The sequence below is a fragment of the Myxocyprinus asiaticus genome, chromosome 32 (genome assembly GCF_019703515.2).
Source record: "Myxocyprinus asiaticus isolate MX2 ecotype Aquarium Trade chromosome 32, UBuf_Myxa_2, whole genome shotgun sequence".
In the NCBI taxonomy this organism is placed as follows: domain Eukaryota; kingdom Metazoa; phylum Chordata; class Actinopteri; order Cypriniformes; family Catostomidae; genus Myxocyprinus; species Myxocyprinus asiaticus.
Window position 1 is genome coordinate 44,169,608 of NC_059375.1, and position 20,000 is coordinate 44,189,607.

At 37.3% G+C, this 20,000-nt stretch overlaps 1 protein-coding gene across 2 annotated transcripts in view; it reads right to left on the reverse strand.

Annotated features, from left to right (window-relative positions):
• Positions 1–20,000, reverse strand: part of rgs7b (regulator of G protein signaling 7b) — a 95,488-nt gene that overhangs the window by 48,155 nt on the left and 27,333 nt on the right. For both annotated transcript variants that reach the window (XM_051667908.1, XM_051667907.1), the window contains exon 3: positions 7,480–7,576. In XM_051667908.1, coding sequence (XP_051523868.1) covers positions 7,480–7,576 — 97 coding nt within the window. The remainder of the gene's footprint in view (positions 1–7,479; positions 7,577–20,000) is intronic.

Below are 20,000 nucleotides of genomic sequence, written 5' to 3' on the forward strand. Positions count from 1 at the left end.
ATAATATAGTATAATATAATATAATTAATATAATATAATATAATATAATATAATATAATATAGTATAAGTAATATAATATAATATAATATAATATAATATAATATAATATAATATAATATAGTATAAGTAATATAATATGATATAATATAATATAATATAATATAATATAATATAATATAATTAATATAATATAATATAAATATAATATAATATAAGTAATATAATATAATATAATATAATATAATATAATATAAGTAATATAATATAATATAATATAATATAATATAATATAATATAGTATAAGTAATATAATATGATATAATATAATATAATATAATATAATATAATATAATATAATATAATATAATTAATATAATATAATATAATATAATATAATATAAGTAATATAATATAATATAATATAATATAATATAATATAAGTAATATAATATAATATAATATAATATAATATAATATAATATAATTAATATAATATAATATAATATAATATAATATAATATAATATAATATAGTATAGTATAATATAATATAATTAATATAATATAATATAATATAATATAATATAAGTAATATAATATAATATAATATAATATAAAATAATATAATATAATATAATATAATATAATATAATATAATATAGTATAATATAATATAATTAATATAATATAATATAATATAATATAATATAATATAGTATAAGTAATATAATATGATATAATATAATATAATATAATATAATATAATATAATTAATATAATATAATATAATATAATATAATATAATATAATATAGTATAAGTAATATAATATGATATAATATAATATAATATAATATAATATAATATAATTAATATAATATAATATAATATAATATAATATAAGTAATATAATATAATATAATATAATATAATATAATATAATATAATATAAGTAATATAATATGATATAATATAATATAATATAATATAATATAATATAGTATAATATAATATAATTAATATAATATAATATAATATAATATAATATAATATAGTATAAGTAATATAATATGATATAATATAATATAATATAATATAATATAATATAATTAATATAATATAATATAATATAATATAATATAATATAGTATAAGTAATATAATATGATATAATATAATATAATATAATATAATATAATATAATTAATATAATATAATATAATATAATATAATATAAGTAATATAATATAATATAATATAATATAATATAATATAATATAATATAAGTAATATAATATAATATAATATAATATAATATAATATAATATAATTAATATAATATAATATAATATAATATAATATAATTAATATAATATAATATAATATAATATAATATAAGTAATATAATATAATATAATATAATATAATATAAGTAATATAATATAATATAATATAATATAATATAAGTAATATAATATAATATAATATAATATAATTAATATAATATAATATAAGTAATATAATATAATATAATATAATATAGTATAATATATTATAAATAATTATCATTTTCGTGAAAGACCTAAAACAGAGAATTAATCATCATAATTGCAATTATTTGTTTGACAATTAATCGACAGCCAAATGTAATAATCGTGGCAGTCCTAATTTTCCTCATTAGGTTCCAGTCTTGTGAATTTGTTTTTTTCAAAATGTGTTTGAAATTTCAAACAGTGACAACAGCTTGTATCATTATTAAAAATGCAATTTCATGACATCATAGAAATTGATAGAATGTGAAATTTGTGCTTTTCTAAAAAGCTAAAATGTGATTAAAATGAGGTGAAATATAAAATATGTTACTGAAGACAATTATTAAGGCAGTTGTTGAGAGAACTCAAAACTTTTACTGCATCATATTGCCTTTTTTTTTTTTTTAAGTTTGCTCAACAATTCTTTTTATACAGTGCACAGTGATTTAAACTTACTTTGGATTATTGCGTCCCAAAATGACTGAATTTGCTGCGGCTTTTGTCAAATATTGCAATGCAATGGTATTGCATGTTTTTTTTTAATGTTGTTTTATGTTGAAAACTCACAAATCATCACTGTCTATATGTGCAATTTGTGTCAATGATGGTGTAAATGCAATTACATGTGAATATTATAGTGCACAATAACTGAATATGCAGTTAGCAAGCAAAAAATAATAATAAATACACACAAAAATACCATAAATTTAGCTGAAACCTGTGATATGGCTATTGGAAGACCCTTAATTATTTTTGTATTAAACTTTTCTGCCTCTACAATGCAAGAACACTTTTCTAAGGTTAAAATAGACCTACAATAAATCTGTAAACTAAAAACACAAATGAGGATTCAATAACTGGGTTATTGTCTGATACAGAAATCTGCTACAGAATATGCCCATATCCGAAAATATTAAATGATAGTAAATATTTTTGAAATATATGTTGCATATTATATGTACATACATATGACCTTTTTATATCAGTGAAAACCACATAAGAACATATAGGCTATTTCTTATATATGTGTAGCATATATTGCAATTTATCAGATTCATACTGTATTAAGCACTTCAGATTTTACTACCAAAATAAGGGAATTTTAAGCAAATATAGAAATGCCATTAACGCCGGGGTTTTGTGTCTCATTTGCCACACTCAGGTGAAGATTAAATGCTAGCTGTGATGTACGTGTGCTGTCTGCGGTCCCACAAAAAATGTAGACAAGGATTTTGATAGTGAATGCAAAACGCTGCGGGTTCACTTTAATTGAACATTTGTGTAATGGCAAATGGTCTTGGCCGTTGCAGGTTCATACACGCAGGGTTAATGACACGCAGTGATACAGATGAGTCGAGGAGGAGACGCTTACTCTGTTACTGTGGAGATGATGACAGAATAGCAGCTGTGCAGTTGGATATGTCGCGACTGCTTCAAGCTCTTCAAGCATTTGTTTGCCCAGAATGCCCATGCAACAGCATGGCAAAGGACTAAAAAACCCTCAGAACAGCTGTTTGTATTAAGCATGACAGCAGTATTATGGCTGCAGTGCAGCAACAGAGGTTTCTACATTTTAAATGTAATTTATTGGAGATGCTTATATAAGACACTTGATTACATAAGCGCAGAAGCAGGCAGAGGAGGATCTGAACAGTCTCTCACCTCAGTGCTGTGATCTCCTGTGATCAATCACATCTGTGGATCTTAATTAATACATTCAGAAATTAAAAGTCTATGGGCTTCAATGACTTCAGTGGTTGTTTGCTGATCAAGATTTAAGCATGTTAAAAAAAATCAGGCGCTTCATAACCATGTTTAGCTCTTATATTTTCTCTGTGGGATGATATGACAGTCCTGTACGCTCATGTTAAAGGAACAGTTCACCCAAAAATCAATATTCTTTTATCATATACTCACCCCCATGTCATTTTATCATATACAACCCCTTCTGGGTTACAAGAGGTGCACTAACGACTGACACTAGGGGCTGTAGCCTTTAGCCTCCTTGTTAGCGCACCCGCCCCCCATGCTGGAATGCCGGTTCAAGTCCCATACAGAGCGGGTAGAACAGGAGCGTCACAATGGTGCCGTGACCCAGACTGGAGTGAGGTTTAGGGGGGTGAGTGTAACAGTGGCCAGCTGATAGATAGCTGTGCAATGTGTATAAACCTCACTCTCCTGACCTCAAGAGGTGCACTAGCAACTGACGCTAGAGGCTGTAGCCTTTAGCCTCCTTGTTAGCACACCTGCCTCCCACGCAGGAGACGCCGGTTTGAGTCCCATACAGAGCGGATAGAACAGGAGCGTCACAATGGTGCCGTGACCTGGATGGGAGTGAGGTTTAGGGGAGTGAGTGTAACGGTGGCCAGCTGATAGATAGCTGTGCAATGTGTATAAACCTCACTCTCCTGACCTCAAGAGGTGCACTAGTGACTGACGCTAGAGGCTCTAGCCTTTATCCTCCTTGTTAGCGCACCCGCCTCCCATGCCGGAGATGCCAGTTCGAGTCCCGTATGGAGTGGGTAGAACAGGAGCGTCACAATGGTGCCGTGATCCAGATTGGAGTGAGGTTTAGGGGGGGGAGTGTAACGGTGGCCAGCTGATAGATAGCTGTGCAATGTGTATAAACCTCACTCTCCTGACCTCAAGAGCTGCACTAGCGACTGACGCTAGAGGCTGTAGCATTTTGCCTCCTTGTTAGCACACCTGCCTCCCATGCAGGAGACGCCGGTTTGAGTCCCATACAGAGCGGGTAGAACAGGAGCGTCACAATGGTGCCATGACCCGGACTGGAGTGAAGTTTAGGGGGGTGAGTGTAACGGTGGCTAGTTGATAGATAGCTGTGCAATGTGTATAAACCTCACTCTCCTGACCTCAAGAGGTGCACTAGCGACTGACGCTAGAGGCTGTAGCCTTTAGCCTCCTTGTTAACGCATCCGCCTCCCATGCCGGAGATGCCAGTTCGAGTCCCGTACGGAGTGGGTAGAACAGGAGCGTCACAATGGTGCCGTGACCCGGATTGGAGTGAGGTTTAGGGGGGTGAGTGTAACGGTGGCTAGTTGATAGATAGCTGTGCAATGTGTATAAACCTCACTCTCCTGACCTCAAGAGGTGCACTAGCGACTGACGCTAGAGGCTGTAGCATTTTGCCTCCTTGTTAGCACAACTGCCTCCCATGCAGGAGATGCCGGTTTGAGTCCCATACAGAGCAGGTAGAACAGGAGCGTCACAATGGTGCCATGACCCGGATTGGAGTGAAGTTTAGGGGGGTGAGTGTAACGGTGGCTAGTTGATAGATAGCTGTGCAATGTGTATAAACCTCACTCTCCTGACCTCAAGAGGTGCACTAGCGACTGACGCTAGAGGCTGTAGCCTTTAGCCTCCTTGTTAACGCATCCGCCTCCCATGCCGGAGATGCCAGTTCGAGTCCCGTACGGAGTGGGTAGAACAGGAGCGTCACAATGGTGCCGTGACCCGGATTGGAGTGAGGTTTAGGGGGGTGAGTGTAACGGTGGCTAGTTGATAGATAGCTGTGCAATGTGTATAAACCTCACTCTCCTGACCTCAAGAGGTGCACTAGCGACTGACGCTAGAGGCTGTAGCCTTTAGCCTCCTTGTTAGCGCATCCGCCTCCCATGCCGGAGATGCCAGTTCGAGTCCCGTACGGAGTGGGTAGAACAGGAGTGTCACAATGGTGCCGTGACCCAGATTGGAGTGAGGTTTAGGGGGGTGAGTGTAACGGTGGCTAGCTGATAGATAGCTGTGCAATGTGTATAAACCTCACTCTCCTGACCTCAAGAGCTGCACTAGCGACTGATGCTAGAGGCTGTAGCATTTTGCCTCCTTGTTAGCACAACTGCCTCCCATGCAGGAGATGCCGGTTTGAGTCCCATACAGAGCAGGTAGAACAGGAGCGTCACAATGGTGCCATGACCCGGATTGGAGTGAAGTTTAGGGGGGTGAGTGTAACGGTGGCTAGTTGATAGATAGCTGTGCAATGTGTATAAACCTCACTCTCCTGACCTCAAGAGGTGCACTAGCGACTGACGCTAGAGGCTGTAGCCTTTAGCCTCCTTGTTAGCGCATCCGCCTCCCATGCCGGAGATGCCAGTTCAAGTCCCGTACGGAGTGGGCAGAACAGGAGCGTCACAATGGTGCCGTGACCCGGATTGGAGTGAGGTTTAGGGGGGTGAGTGTAACGGTGGCTAGTTGATAGATAGCTGTGCAATGTGTATAAACCTCACTCTCCTGACCTCAAGAGGTGCACTAGCGACTGACGCTAGAGGCTGTAGCCTTTAGCCTCCTTGTTAGCGCATCCGCCTCCCATGCCGGAGATGCCAGTTCAAGTCCCGTACGGAGTGGGAAGAACAGGAGCATCACACTTGCTCTCGAGTCGCTTAAATAATAATTAATAAATATTTTGGCATACTTCTGATGTTCCATGCTGAAAAAGAAATAATCAAATTAATGAATAACTATACCTCGTTTTGCGAACACTAAATGGGTGTGTTTTTAAAGATTTCACAATGCATACAGGCAATATAATCGACTCTTACCAGGTGCATTTTAATTTGATGACAAATTAGAAGTGTTTCCATAACTTATGAAATATGATTATTTTCTGTACACAATACTGTCAAACATATGGTCTAATCATTGTGCAGATCGGAAAGTTGGCGAGTACAATACAAAACATATTATTTCACTCACATATCAAATTGATTTCACAAAAAAGCCCTGAGAAAGAGTTTATAAGCTAAACAGATATCTTTTGTCGTGTTTTGCTTGTAACTTCATGAAACACAAACAGAACATAAAAACAGCTCGCGATGCAAAGATATTAAAATAATCTAGGTAAAATGCGACGCTACCTCAGATATTGTTGTTATTATCCTGGGGGGCGGTCTCTGGTTACAAAGTCACAACTGTTGTTGTCTGCGTCGACGCAACACGCAGTTACATTTTTGAAGAGGCGCACGTCAGGCTACGGCGTAGGTTCAACACAGAAGTATAAATCGGCCTTAATTCCAGGATAATATAATACAAAGTACACTGTTACAAATTTACACAAAATAATACAAAAATTGCTAGATTTACACTGTTAAATAAGGCGGAAATGAGTCATAGTCTACGAAAAGGGTCTAAAGGGATGTAACAGTTTCAAAGTTTATTTAAATAATATCAATATTACCAATGCACCTCATTACCATGATTCTGTAATTTTTTTAGCGGTCATCATACTGTAAAATCTCATCCCGTTACAACCCCATTCTTCAAACATCATATTGTGTTTAAATAACAGCATACATGTTTGGAAATGACAATAATGACAGAAGTTTCAATTGTTTCAGTTCAGAAATCTCTCAGACATCTTTAAAAATGCCCAAATATGTTTTTTGGAATGAGTGGTTCAAACATTCGTCTGATGATCTGTCTCTCTCTCAGCGGCGTCCAGCGGTGACCTCTCTCTTCAAAGCCTGCAGCATTGTTTGATGGCTATTATTTGTGTTTGTGCTCCGTTCTGTCCTCAGGATATTCTGGGGTTTGTGTTTGGACTGTCAGACGGTTTCCTCATTAGTGTTTGTGTCTCGTCAGGTGTCTCTCCCCCCCGCAGACAGCGCAGCACGTCTCTGCTAACAGCAACTAACCACATGTCTCTACCATCTCAAACAAACTATAAAAAGGTTTACATCACTGTCAGACCCCCTCAGAGAGTTTGATTTATTCATGAAGCATCTAAGACTCATGCTGATGAGATTCTTATGAGCCTGTGGGTGCTATGACCAATATATTATATCACGGAAATTAGTAGTTTTATATCACAGTAAAAGTATACATTATTGTTATGTTTTCTGATTACCTAACCCTATTTAACAAGTTTAAAAGAGTAAAACCAGTGAGCAAGTTACAGTTTCACTCATAAATGAACTGTAGAGCTTCTGAACTCACCAGAAAACACACTCGGGATCTTTGACAGAAAACTCTTGACGGTCCGGATGGGAATCCCGTTCTTTTCGTCCTGCATGCGAGCGATGATGTCTTCCATCTGTAAAGACAGAGAGAGAGAGAGAGAGAGAGAGAGAGACAGAGAGAGATCAGCTTCAGTGTCTGACATCTGTAACAATCAGAGTAATTACATGCTTCATAATTAGCCTCCTATTCTGTGTAATTATAGCTTAATTTCTATGTGATTAAACACACTGTTGTGCTCACATTTACTGTTCAAACATGACAGCACATATTCCCTTTTAACCTGCGATACATCAGCACAAACAAATCTCATTCTCATTACTGTCATTGGATTCATTGTATTACAGTATTTTCTTTTACAATGTTGACAAATCTAATCATGCAAAAAAACTAAAATATAACATTTGGATGGAAAAATGTGCTTCATTGTCATAAATGCATGATCAGTGTGGTCAGATTCAAGAGTGAATGACTGTTATGAGTCGGTTCTTTGAATCTACAACATGAAACTCACAGGGTGATCAGTTTAGTCCCATTCCCGGACGTATGTCTCTAATGAGTCGGTTATTTTGAACCTGCCGCACAAAACATACAAGAGCAACCAGTGTAGCCCAATTCCTAAACAAGTGAGCAGTGTTTCCCCTATATGCATTTTGCAGCAGCGCTGCGCCACTGTTGAATTATGAGCGCCGCTATTGAGATTTCACATGGTTAATTCAATATTGTTGACGCAATGACTATCACCCCTGGAGTCACGAATTCGAATGCAGGGTGTGCTGATTGACTCAAGCCAGGTCTCCTAAGCAACCAAATTGGCCCGGTTGCTAGGGAGGGTAGATGCTGTGAGTCTCCGCGGTGTCATGCACAACAAGTCACGTGATAAGATGCACGGATTGACGGTCTCAGAAGCAGAGGCAACCCGGATTGAGGTGAGTAACCGCACCACCATGATGACCTACAAAGTAGTGGGAATTGGGCATTCCAAATTGGGAGAAAAGGGGATAAATATATACTATATATATAGTTGTGCTCAAAAGTTTGCATACCCTGGCAGAAATGTTGAAATTTTGGCATTGATTTTGAAAATATGACTGATCATGCATGTCTTTTATTTAAGGATAGTGATCATATGAAGCCATTTATCATCACATAGTTGTTTGGCTCCTTTTGAAATCATAATGATAATAGAAATCACCCAAATGGCCCTGATCAAAAGTTTACATACCCTTGAATGTTTGGCCTTGTTACAGACACACAAGGTGACACACACAGGTTTAAATGGCAATTAAAGGTTAATTTCCCACACCTGTGGCTTTTTAAATTGCAATTAGTGTCTGTGTATAAATAGTCAAGGAGTTTGTTAGCTCTCACATGGATGCACTGAGCAGGCTAGATACTGAGCCATGGGGAGCAGAAAAGAACTGTCAAAAGACCTGCGTAACAAGGTAATGGAACTTTATAAAGATGGAAAAGGATATAAAAAGTTATCCAAAGCCTTGAAAATGCCAGTCAGTACTGTTCAATCACTTATTAAGAAGTGGAAAATTCGGGGATCTCTTGATACCAAGCCAAGGTCAGGTAGACCAAGAAAGATTTCAGCCACAACTGCCAGAAGAATTGTTCGGGATACAAAGAAAAACCCACAGGTAACCTCAGGAGAAATACAGGCTGCTCTGGAAAAAGACGGTGTGGTTGTTTCAAGGAGCACAATACGACGATACCTGAACAAAAATGAGCTGCATGGTCGAGTTGCCAGAAAGAAGCCTTTACTGCGCCAATGCCACAAAAAAGCTCGGTTACAATATGTCCGACAACACCTTGACATGCCTCACAGCTTCTGGCACACTGTAATTTGGAGTGACGAGACCAAAATAGAGCTTTATGGTCACAACCATAAGTGCTATGTTTGGAGAGGGGTCAACAAGGCCTATAGTGAAAAGAATATCATCCCCACTGTGAAGCATGGTGGTGGCTCACTGATGTTTTGGGGGTGTGTAAGCTCTAAGGGCACGGGGAATCTTGTGAAAATTGATGGCAAGATGAATGCAGCATGTTATCAGAAAATACTGGCAGACAATTTGCATTCTTCTGCATGAAAGCTGCGCATGGGACGCTCTTGGGACTTTCCAGCACGACAATGACCCTAAGCACAAGGCCAAGTTGACCCTCCAGTGGTTACAGCAGAAAAAGGTGAAGGTTCTGGAGTGGCCATCACAGTCTCCTGACCATAATATCATCGAGCCACTCTAGGGAGATCACAAACGTGCGGTTCATGCAAGACGACCAAAGACTTTGCATGACCTGGAGGCATTTTGCCAAGACGAATGGGCAGCTATACCACCTGCAAGAATTTAGACAACTATTACAAAAGACTGCACGCTGTTATTGATGCTAAAGGGGGCAATACACAGTATTAAGAACTAAGGGTATGCAGACTTTTGAACAGGGGTCATTTCATTTTTTTCTATGTTGCTATGATATGTTTTTTGATCGTGCCATTCTGTTATTAACCTACAGTTGAATATGAATCCCATAAGAAATAAAAGAAATGTGTTTTGCCTGCTCACTCATGTTTTCTTTAAAAATGGTACATATATTACCAATTCTCCAAGGGTATGCAAACATTTGAGCACAACTTTATATTGCTGACGCAACATAATGCTTGCCAGCCCCAGTCAGCTGTGCACTTTCTACACTGTGAAAGGGACCCCACCACACACACACACATAAACACAAATGCATGCACTTACTCACAGTGATGTCACTGCGTAACAACATGTGTCATACTCGCTTAATTTCAAGTGGCCCGCGACCTCATTTCTGAAACGTAGGATGGCAGGGGATAGCAACGTTTCACTGAACAATCAGTTAGCACTTTCCTCATGATTATTAATGAGTCTTCTCCTGTCATCTGTATGTTTTGGAGTGCATTTTGCTCGCTTCCAAAGCAGAATGAAACAGCGCTACAGGGGTCAATTATCAGCATGGCTTAATCATTGCAGCACGAGGGCAGAGCAGGTGTGGTAATTCGCGAACTGGTCTCAACCACACAGACTATTTTAAATGCGCTTGTGAACCAGTGAGATGCACAGCGAGGATCGCCAAAAGCTGGTTACATGTGTAACCGGGGTTCTGTAAATTCTGGATGACCACCAGAGATGGTGTTACAGTAATGGATGATCACAGCGCCAGCCAGATAGGTCCAAAAAAGTATACCAACGAAGTCACGTAGTGACGTAAGCCGAGCTGAGGGAAATATAAGCCACTGCAGCTCGGCACCCAGCCTCAGAACATTGTAGCACATTCTGAGTGACCAGGAACACTTGCGGCCATCAGGAATTTACAGAACCACGGTTACATACGTAACCAGCATTCTGTTACATTCCTCCTCACCACCAGAGACGGTGTTACAATAATGGATGACCTACACCAACAAAGTCACGAGGAATGGCTCACCAGACAACAGGGGTCATCACCAGTTCTGGGTGCCAAATATGGCTGCCCAGCTGGGATAACAGGTCCTTCCTGGGGGGAAGCCACCTCGGTCTGCCCACTAATAGTTAGAAGTAGGGGAAACCCGATGGGAGGGTACAACGTCTAATGAAACACCCGTTACCAAAAAGTCCAGGGAAGTCAACTGCCGAAGAGCATATGTGCAGCGGTGAGACACCACAATCAGTCGATGACGATGACGGGGTGGATCCAGCCAAAGGCTGTTGTTCCACACCTGCAGGGGGCATAGGTGAAGCAGCCCCAGGGAATCATGGAAGTGGCTGCCATCAGCATCCCGATCAGCCTCAGTAAAATTCCATAATGAAGGGTCGCGCCCAGACGAAATTGAGCAAGAAGCTTCAGTATGTCCGCTGTCCGGGACTGAGAAAGAGAGGCACGCATCATGCATCGATTTGATTGTCATACCGATGAACATGATGGACTGCATCGGAAAAAGAGCGCTCTTTTTTTATGTTTACTGAGAGACCCAACTGGCAAAATGATCCAACAACCACTGAGTGTTGTGCACGGCTTAAACACTCATCTGAGCACATAAGAGCCAGTCGTTCATGTAGGGTAAAACCTGCCACCCTGCAGACCACAGGGGTAATAGGGCAGCTTTCACACATCTTGTAAACTCTCTTGAGGCCAGAGAAAGGCCGAATGGAAGAACCTTGAACTGATATGCTTGGTTCTTGAAACTGAAGTGTAGGAACTTCCTGTGATTCAAACTGCATTGCCGACAAGGTGGAGAGAGGATAACATTAAAGCTAACATTAGCTGTTCGAATGTTAGTACAATGTTACAAAATCAAGGATGGAAACTGCTTACCTTTCCTCTTAATATGCTGTTTTGAATTAAAAAAGTAACTTATGAATTCGTGCAGATCCATTGAGGTTTTTTTTTCTTCTCTGGGTTAAGGGTCATCAAGTATGTTCCAGTCAGGTTAGAAACATGAGTGCACTGAAGAGGTTTTGCTTCTAAGTGAAAACCCACTATCGGTCAACCTCTAGATTGTACAACATGCAGATTTCAAAACATACATACACACACACACACACACACACACACACAAAGAGAAATGAACTGGTGACACTATAACACAGAGCCATTTTTTTTATTTTTGTCAAATAAAATCTATAAATCAACCATAATGCAGAACACACACACATAAATGAAGGGGTGAGACCATAACACACCCACAATGCACCATGCGCAGACAGGCGCAGCACACGCGCACGCACAGACACAAAAATAAATATATAGGTGTGACTAACACAGCCAGAAAGCAGAATGCTGCACACAACACAAATGCATGTACACACATACACACACACAATAGTTTTATAATGTCTTATTATACTCTATATCTAAATGCTTAACTTGTGATAAAGTTTAGATTTACTACACTGCCGCCATCTACTGGCTATTATTGTCATAACATGATTTTCAAGTCATGTTATTTTTCTTTTTTAACCAGATGGCAGCAATCTTCCACCACATGACACATTCTTGTATTTTCTTGATGTTTCATCTAGATTTTTACCTTAGAGCACCTGTGTGAGGTCATCTGTCTTCACATTTCACTAATATTTATGAGGCTATATGGCTGTGGCTCAGGTGGTACAGTGGGTTGGCCACTAATTGCAGGGTTAGTGGTTTGATTCCTGGCCCACATGACTCTTGGGCTAGACACTGAACCCCAAGTTACTCCCAATGGCAGGCTAGCGCCTTGCATGGCAGCTCTGCCGTCACTGGTGTGTGAGTGTGTGTGTGAATGGGTGAAAAGTGCTTGTTGCTTTGGAACCGCTAAGGTTAAAAAAGGTGCTATATAAGTGCAGACCATATGCAGCCAAAGCACAGACAGGAAGACGTGTCCTTTCACCCTGAAGCAGCACAGATCACTGCAGACACCCTTCACACACTGACACAAATATAATATCACTCATAAAACATGCTGACATTATGAAAATCTATTTAACAGAGATTTTCCTGAAAAATCATCATATTATAAGCACACAAAACCTGACTTGTTCATCATATTATAGAACATATTATGTTGCACACATGTGATTCTTTATGCTGTTTAACTGCAGACTTTGACTCGTGTAAAAGAACGCACTTTTAGAAATGAGGACAGTTATTTTAAAAGAAGCTTTTGATGCATCATACTGTATAGTAGAGCTGTAGAGCTGGATGGATACAGATTTCCAGGTTCGATTAGATTCCAATTCACAATCTCTTGATTCAGTTCGATTTGATATTGATTCATATGGGTATATTTCAGTTCTAATGTCCATTTTGTTTACATATGAAAGAAGTTCTCTCCCAGCTAATGCTGTTCATCATACAGAGACCTTCTAACTAGGTGCATTATAGGGCTGGGCGATATGTACAAAATATTTTAACGATAATCACCTTCAAAAATATCGTGATATCCGATTACATCGCCAACCCCCCTGCCAAGGGTCTGTGATTTTTTTTTTGCTTTATTGATTTTGCTTTAAAAATGTAATTCATTTATTGACACACAAAACTAAACTAAACGAAAAAAGCCATAAAATAACGAAGTGATCAAAAAATCTTACTTAACCACCTCCCCAAATCCAGAAATTTACCGTCTCCAACGGCTCCATTTGCCATCATGCAAGCATCCATCAACGACAACAGGTGGACGAAATTACTAATCGTCTACGGAATTTTTTCTGTACTAAAGACAATTATAAATGTAAAGATAATAATAGTAATCCAAATAAATAAGCCTAATAAATTCTCTTGTGTTCCCAAAATAATGCTGCCAAATGTGTGTTCTTATCGAATTTGTGTTTGTATTCCATTTTGGTAATATATTTAATGCTGCATAAAGAAAAGAAAACTCAATTTTAGGTTCAAGGTGAATGTGTCTTGCATTACTTTATGATTTAATCACTTTCGTCTTTATTTTACACAAAGATATATTACTGAGTTGCGTTCACAATGCATGTTACCCATGTGGAAATAAAGTGAATTAAACTCACAGCACCTCCTGAGATAATCTGAGATAATTTGCAGCATTCTCATAGTCGACATTATTCTTGCAAATAGTTTTCAGACGAATGAAAACACTTTACATGCGCTTGTTCCACATGACAGACTCGCGATGCACGCCTCTGAACAAACAGCGAATCAGACACGAGCATTGACGGCTTCTGTTGTCTGCTCTTAAAAATATAATAAAGTGTGTTTCTTCAAGCGCATGTCTTTGTGACTAACAGCATTTCTTGTCATGTGTCACTCTAAGACGTCTTACAGGTCATCCGTCTGTTGCGAGTAAATGAGCAAAATTACCCACGCATGAAATATATTTGTACGAGGAGCTTGCGAACTGGATTCAGCCTCGTCATATTTTGCGGGTGGCGGTGCTAGTTTCACACCCTGGACACTGTTTAATAAATTTGGTGACTTCCCAGATCCATGGTTTTGCCATTTCCCGATATTGTCGATCATCATCTGCTCGCAATCGGCATCAGGATCTTTGTAAGACATCGTCAATATCCGATATTAATTTTTAATAATAATATTTTTCGTCAAAAAAATAATTTTTTTATTTTATTTTATTTTTTTATTTATTTATTTTTTTTGGTCACATTTTAGCATTTTAAAAATTTACAATCAATGTATTCCATCAATAAATGTGATATTATATAAAAAATATTATATTTTGTCATATGTTTATTGTTTAATGCATAACTATTTAAGTATTTACATTGATTTGTAGAACACATTCTAAAAACTGATACTGTCTCTTTTTTTTTCTTTTTTTTTTTTCTCCCCAATTTCTCATGCCCAATTCCCAATGCGCTCTAAATCCTCGTGGTGGTGTAGTGATTCGCCTCAATCCGGGTGGCGGAGGATGAATCTCAGTTGCCTCCGCGTCTGAGACCGTCAATCCGCGCATCTTATCACGTGGCTTGTTGAGCGCGTTACCGCGGAGACGTATCGCGTGTGGAGGCCTCACGCTATTCTCCGCGGCATCCACACACAACTCACCACACGCCCCACCGAGAGCGAGAACCACATTATAGCGACCACGAGGAGGTTACCCCATGTGACTCTACCCTCCCTAGCAACCGGGCCAATTTGGTTGCTTAGGAGACCTGGCTGGAGTCACTCAGCACGCCCTGGATTTGAACTCGCGACTCCAGGGGTGATAGTCAGCGTCAATACTCGCTGAGATACCCAGACCCCCCCGTTACCGTCTCTTTCAGAAAACCAGCATTTCTGTAAATGAGCATATATTAACGAGAGTGGAGTCAAAATGGCTTAATATTAGGGATGGGACGATATGTCAAATTTCGATATATCGCCTCACATGTCCTCAGCTGACAGCTTCATTGAATTCTACCCGCTCAACACCAGTTTCATGTACAACAGTAAAGAGAAGACTCAGGGGTGCAGGCCTTATGGGAAGAATTGCAAAGAAAAAGCCACTTTTGAAACAGAAAAACAAAAAGAAAAGGTTCGAGTGGGCAAAGAAACACAGACATTGGACAACAGATAATTGGAAAAGAGTGTTATGGATCTTAACCCCATTGAGCTTTTGTGGGATCAGCTAGACTGTAAGGTGCGTGAGAAGTGCCCAACAAGACAGTCACATCTATGGCAAGTGCTACAGGAAGTGTGGGGTGAAATGTCACTTGAGTATCTGGACAAACTGACAGCTAGAATAACAAGGATCTGCAAAACTGTTATTGCTGCACGTGGAGGATTTTTTGATGAGAACTCTTTGAAGTAGTTTAAGTTCAAATTGTAATAGTAATTATTTACGTTATTAATGTCCTGACTATACATTGTGATCAGTTGAATGCCACTTTGCTGAATAAAAGTACCAATTTCTTTCCATAAGAGCAAAATCTGTACATTATTACAAACTTTTGGCCACCAGTGTAATATATCTATAAATATATATATATATATATATATATATATATATATATATATTTTTTTTTTCGAACAGTTAGTCATGTGGTGTAACCAACATTTAGTTAGAAATTTTGTTGTCATGACAAAAATCATAAAACAAAGAAGATCTCTTTAGACACGACTGTGTGTGAAGATTTAATAAAAATCTTTATTTTGTCATATCATTAAATATCAATATTTTGATACTGTGATACTGTGATAAACCATTAAGTCTTTGGTTGTAAAAAGTTATTAGGTTATTAAACGGTTACCAGCATTTAAAAAGAACGTTTTCATTCTTTGAACCGTTTTTAGTCCCTGATAAAAAATAGATAAAAGGACACGAACTGTTGATTTAAGTTGAAGTTATTTTCAGTACGGTTCTTTGAAGTTCTGATAATTTGTCGCCGTGATACGGACAAACCTGGAACTGCTTATAGAATATTAATCAACACTTTGAAACTCCTGTCAACCAATCAGAATCAAGCATTCAACCATGTCACTGTATACATTTATATCATATTTATGTGAGCAGAAAGAGCGTCTTTTCTCACAGTCTAAAATAATGTGTACATAAATGAAGATATCTGGTTGAGCAATCCAAACACACACACATAATACACACACAACTACACACTATCACATTTATAGCGATCACACCATTAACTGATCTCCACACAGTGTAACCTGCACTTACTGGGACATCAATTGCATGGATATAATGGATAAACAGAAGGGGACGTTAACAGTCTACAGGTGTAATTATCATTCTAAACCCATCATTAGCATACTGTCATTTCATCAGTGCTGCGACTCAGAGCTCTGGAGCCGAACGGACCATCACAGGACAATCTGTGTGATAGACACTATTAACCTGAACATCAGAATCCATCGAGACCTGACAAATACAGAGAAACATCATATTACTGAAAGTACAACACTACCGTTGTCAAACGTTTTCCAGAAGTTGCTCGTCCACACTGAAATGTTTAAAACATGCTGTATGGACGTGAAGCGCAAGAGGGAGAGACAGACACTTTACAGCATTAGAGAGAAGAGATGTAACACTGCTTTCTGATTGGAGGAGGCAGCTGTCAGCGGTTGTCAAGGGCAACAGGATGCATTTCTATTTTTAAGTGAGGTTTGCAGGAGGTGCAGCACGTGCCTTTAGTCTCACACACATACACACTAACACAGAATATCAATGACTGCCACTTCACAGTTCACACACACAATATTTCAGGCTGCCAGATAAAAACACCAATGAAGTCATACTGTACAAAAATGACAGTCAACCAGGGTCACATATTAACGTGTGCTTGGGGCAAAAATGCCACCAAAATTCTAAATTTGGGGGAAAAGATTATCCTGTAATGAATTCCTTGGTATTTTATTTTTGACATCTGATATACATCTTAAAGGGATATTCCAGGTTCAATACAAGTTCAGCTCAATCAACAGCATTAATGGCATAATGTTGATTACCACAAAAATCAATTTCGACTCTTTTCTTTAAAAAATTTAAAAATGGAGGTTACAGTGTGACACTTACAATGGAAGTCAATGGGGCCACTTTTTGGAGCGTTCAAAGGCAGAAATGTGAAGATTATAATTTTATAAGTTGTATTCATGTAAAGTTGTTTAAATCATTTTTACGGTTGATTTAGGGTTTACGGCGCTACGTCGTCATGCCAACAAAGTTGTAAAACTGGATATAACTTTAACAGAAAAGGTTAAATAGTGATTTTATCACTCTAATATCATGTTAACACATATGGCCTGTCATGATTATTAAAAAGTCATCTGATTGTGGTTATTTGATCTAACTGTGGTTATTGTGCACTTTAAATTCATATTTTATTGTCCAAATAAGGGAATGAATTGCATGTTTGAATGTCTTATTCAATTATTCATTTATTCGATTAAACTCCAACCGTCTCACTGAGCTACACCGCAGAATGCACTAAATGCAGCTCCTGAAGAGCGTGTGAAGATTTACCGCTTCAGAACCAGACTTCAAACGCTAATATAAACGAGGATTTTAGTGAATGCAAAACACTCCGGTTTCACTTGAATTTAACGATTGTGTAATGGCAAATGTTATTTGTCGTTGTGGGTTCACACATGCAGTGTTAATGCTACGCACTATTTTATAATTATATTTATTATACTATATTACATTATATTATATTATATAATATGATATAATATAATATAAAATAATATAATATAATATAATATAATATAATATAATATAATATAAAATAATATAATATAATATAATATAATATAATATAATATAACATAATAATAATATAATATAATATAATATAATATAATATAATATAATATAATATAACATAATATAATATAATATAATATAATATAATATAATATAATATAATATAATATAATTGTTGTTCAGATTGGTTGGGTGTAAATGCAAAATGGACCAAGATTAAAGTTGATCAAAAAGAGCGACAGATATTTTAAGTATTTTGAAATATTTTAATATTTAGAATATTATTTTTAATTGTTTAAGTTTTTAAATCCTTAAAGGAAATCTTGTAAAAGTTATATATGAATAAATGACTTCTTAAAGAGCACCTATTATGGTTTTTCAAATATTACCTTTCATGTAGTGTGTTATATAGCTGTTTGTGAATGTACAAAAGTCTGCAAAGTTTCAAAAACCAAAGTGCACGACAAATGGAGTTATTGACTCCCAAAAGAAAGAACCGATTCTGAACACCTGGAACGAGTCGTTAGTAATTCCAGACTTACTTCCTGTACTAACCTACGTAATTTGGTGACAAAAAACCCGCCTCTGGTCTTCATTGGCTGCTCGCGAACAGCTTTGACCTGCCCTCAAACACTACACTCAGCGGTAGACCAATCACAACAGACTGGGACATCTGACCAATCAGAGCAGAGAAGATAAAATAGGCCAATTTCCTGTCACTCCCTCAGCAGCTGTGTTAACTGATTTTTTAAAACTTATTCCAGGGCAATATTAAACAAAGTACAATGTTATACATTTACATTAAATATTTTTTAAATTGGAAACATAAAAAAGTTTGCTACATTTAAGTTGATGAAGAAGGCAGAATCATCAGCCAATTTTCATAATCGTGACAGCCCTACACATTTAGTTTTGTGTCTCTCCAGCTTATTTTTCAGCGTAATAGGGCGCCGCCATTATCAACCGTGAATGTGGACCGCTTCCGGTATAACCCACTTCCAGCTATTTTAGCTATACATAAATACTACATTATTGATTACATGCTGCAAATAAATGTCAACATATTATTAACATTAATTACGATTTTCATAAACACATTGGTTTTGAGCGCATATAGTTTTGACGTTTATCGCATCGTTTTATCACACTGTTGCACAGGCAGAATGAATGAAATCAGGTGCTGACAGGACAGTCCTCCACACCATCTGACATGCCTCCAAGGACGGATTAAGAACTGAGAGGCCCATGGGCCGGTCCACCATGGAGGTCCCCCATGACGTGTCATGTGACTTCATTCACCTTTATGCGCTATATGATGCTTGCCAGATTTTGTTGGATTTTTCAGATTGATAGAAGAAAAGTTTGGAGCAATGTCTTACACGGCCAATAATATGCACTTTTTGATTATAAACCGATCCAAAATCATGCATTATTGATAGGGAATAAGTCTGACGGTACCTGACAAACCTACAGGTTTTGGTCCAGGTTCAGGTCAGTTTTTCAAGAAGGCTATAGGGCAAGTTACGGGCTGTTCACACCTGCGTCGAGGCCATGTAAGCATGCACTGGACGGGTGTCTTGGATCGTTGTGCCACAACTCACTGTTAAGTTTAAAAGAATTTCAGTATTTATTAACGCATCTCAAGACACCTGCATTCTGTTTCATCATTTGTTGTGCAGCATCAAGCTTTATCAGCGCTGGTGTCACAAATCGACATTCTGATGAAGTTGCAAAGAGGATTTAATGTGACTGTTTCAGACTGTTTAAATGCTGAATCATTTAAAAATCAAAGCATCTCAAAGAAGTCCTATAATCCGTAACGTTC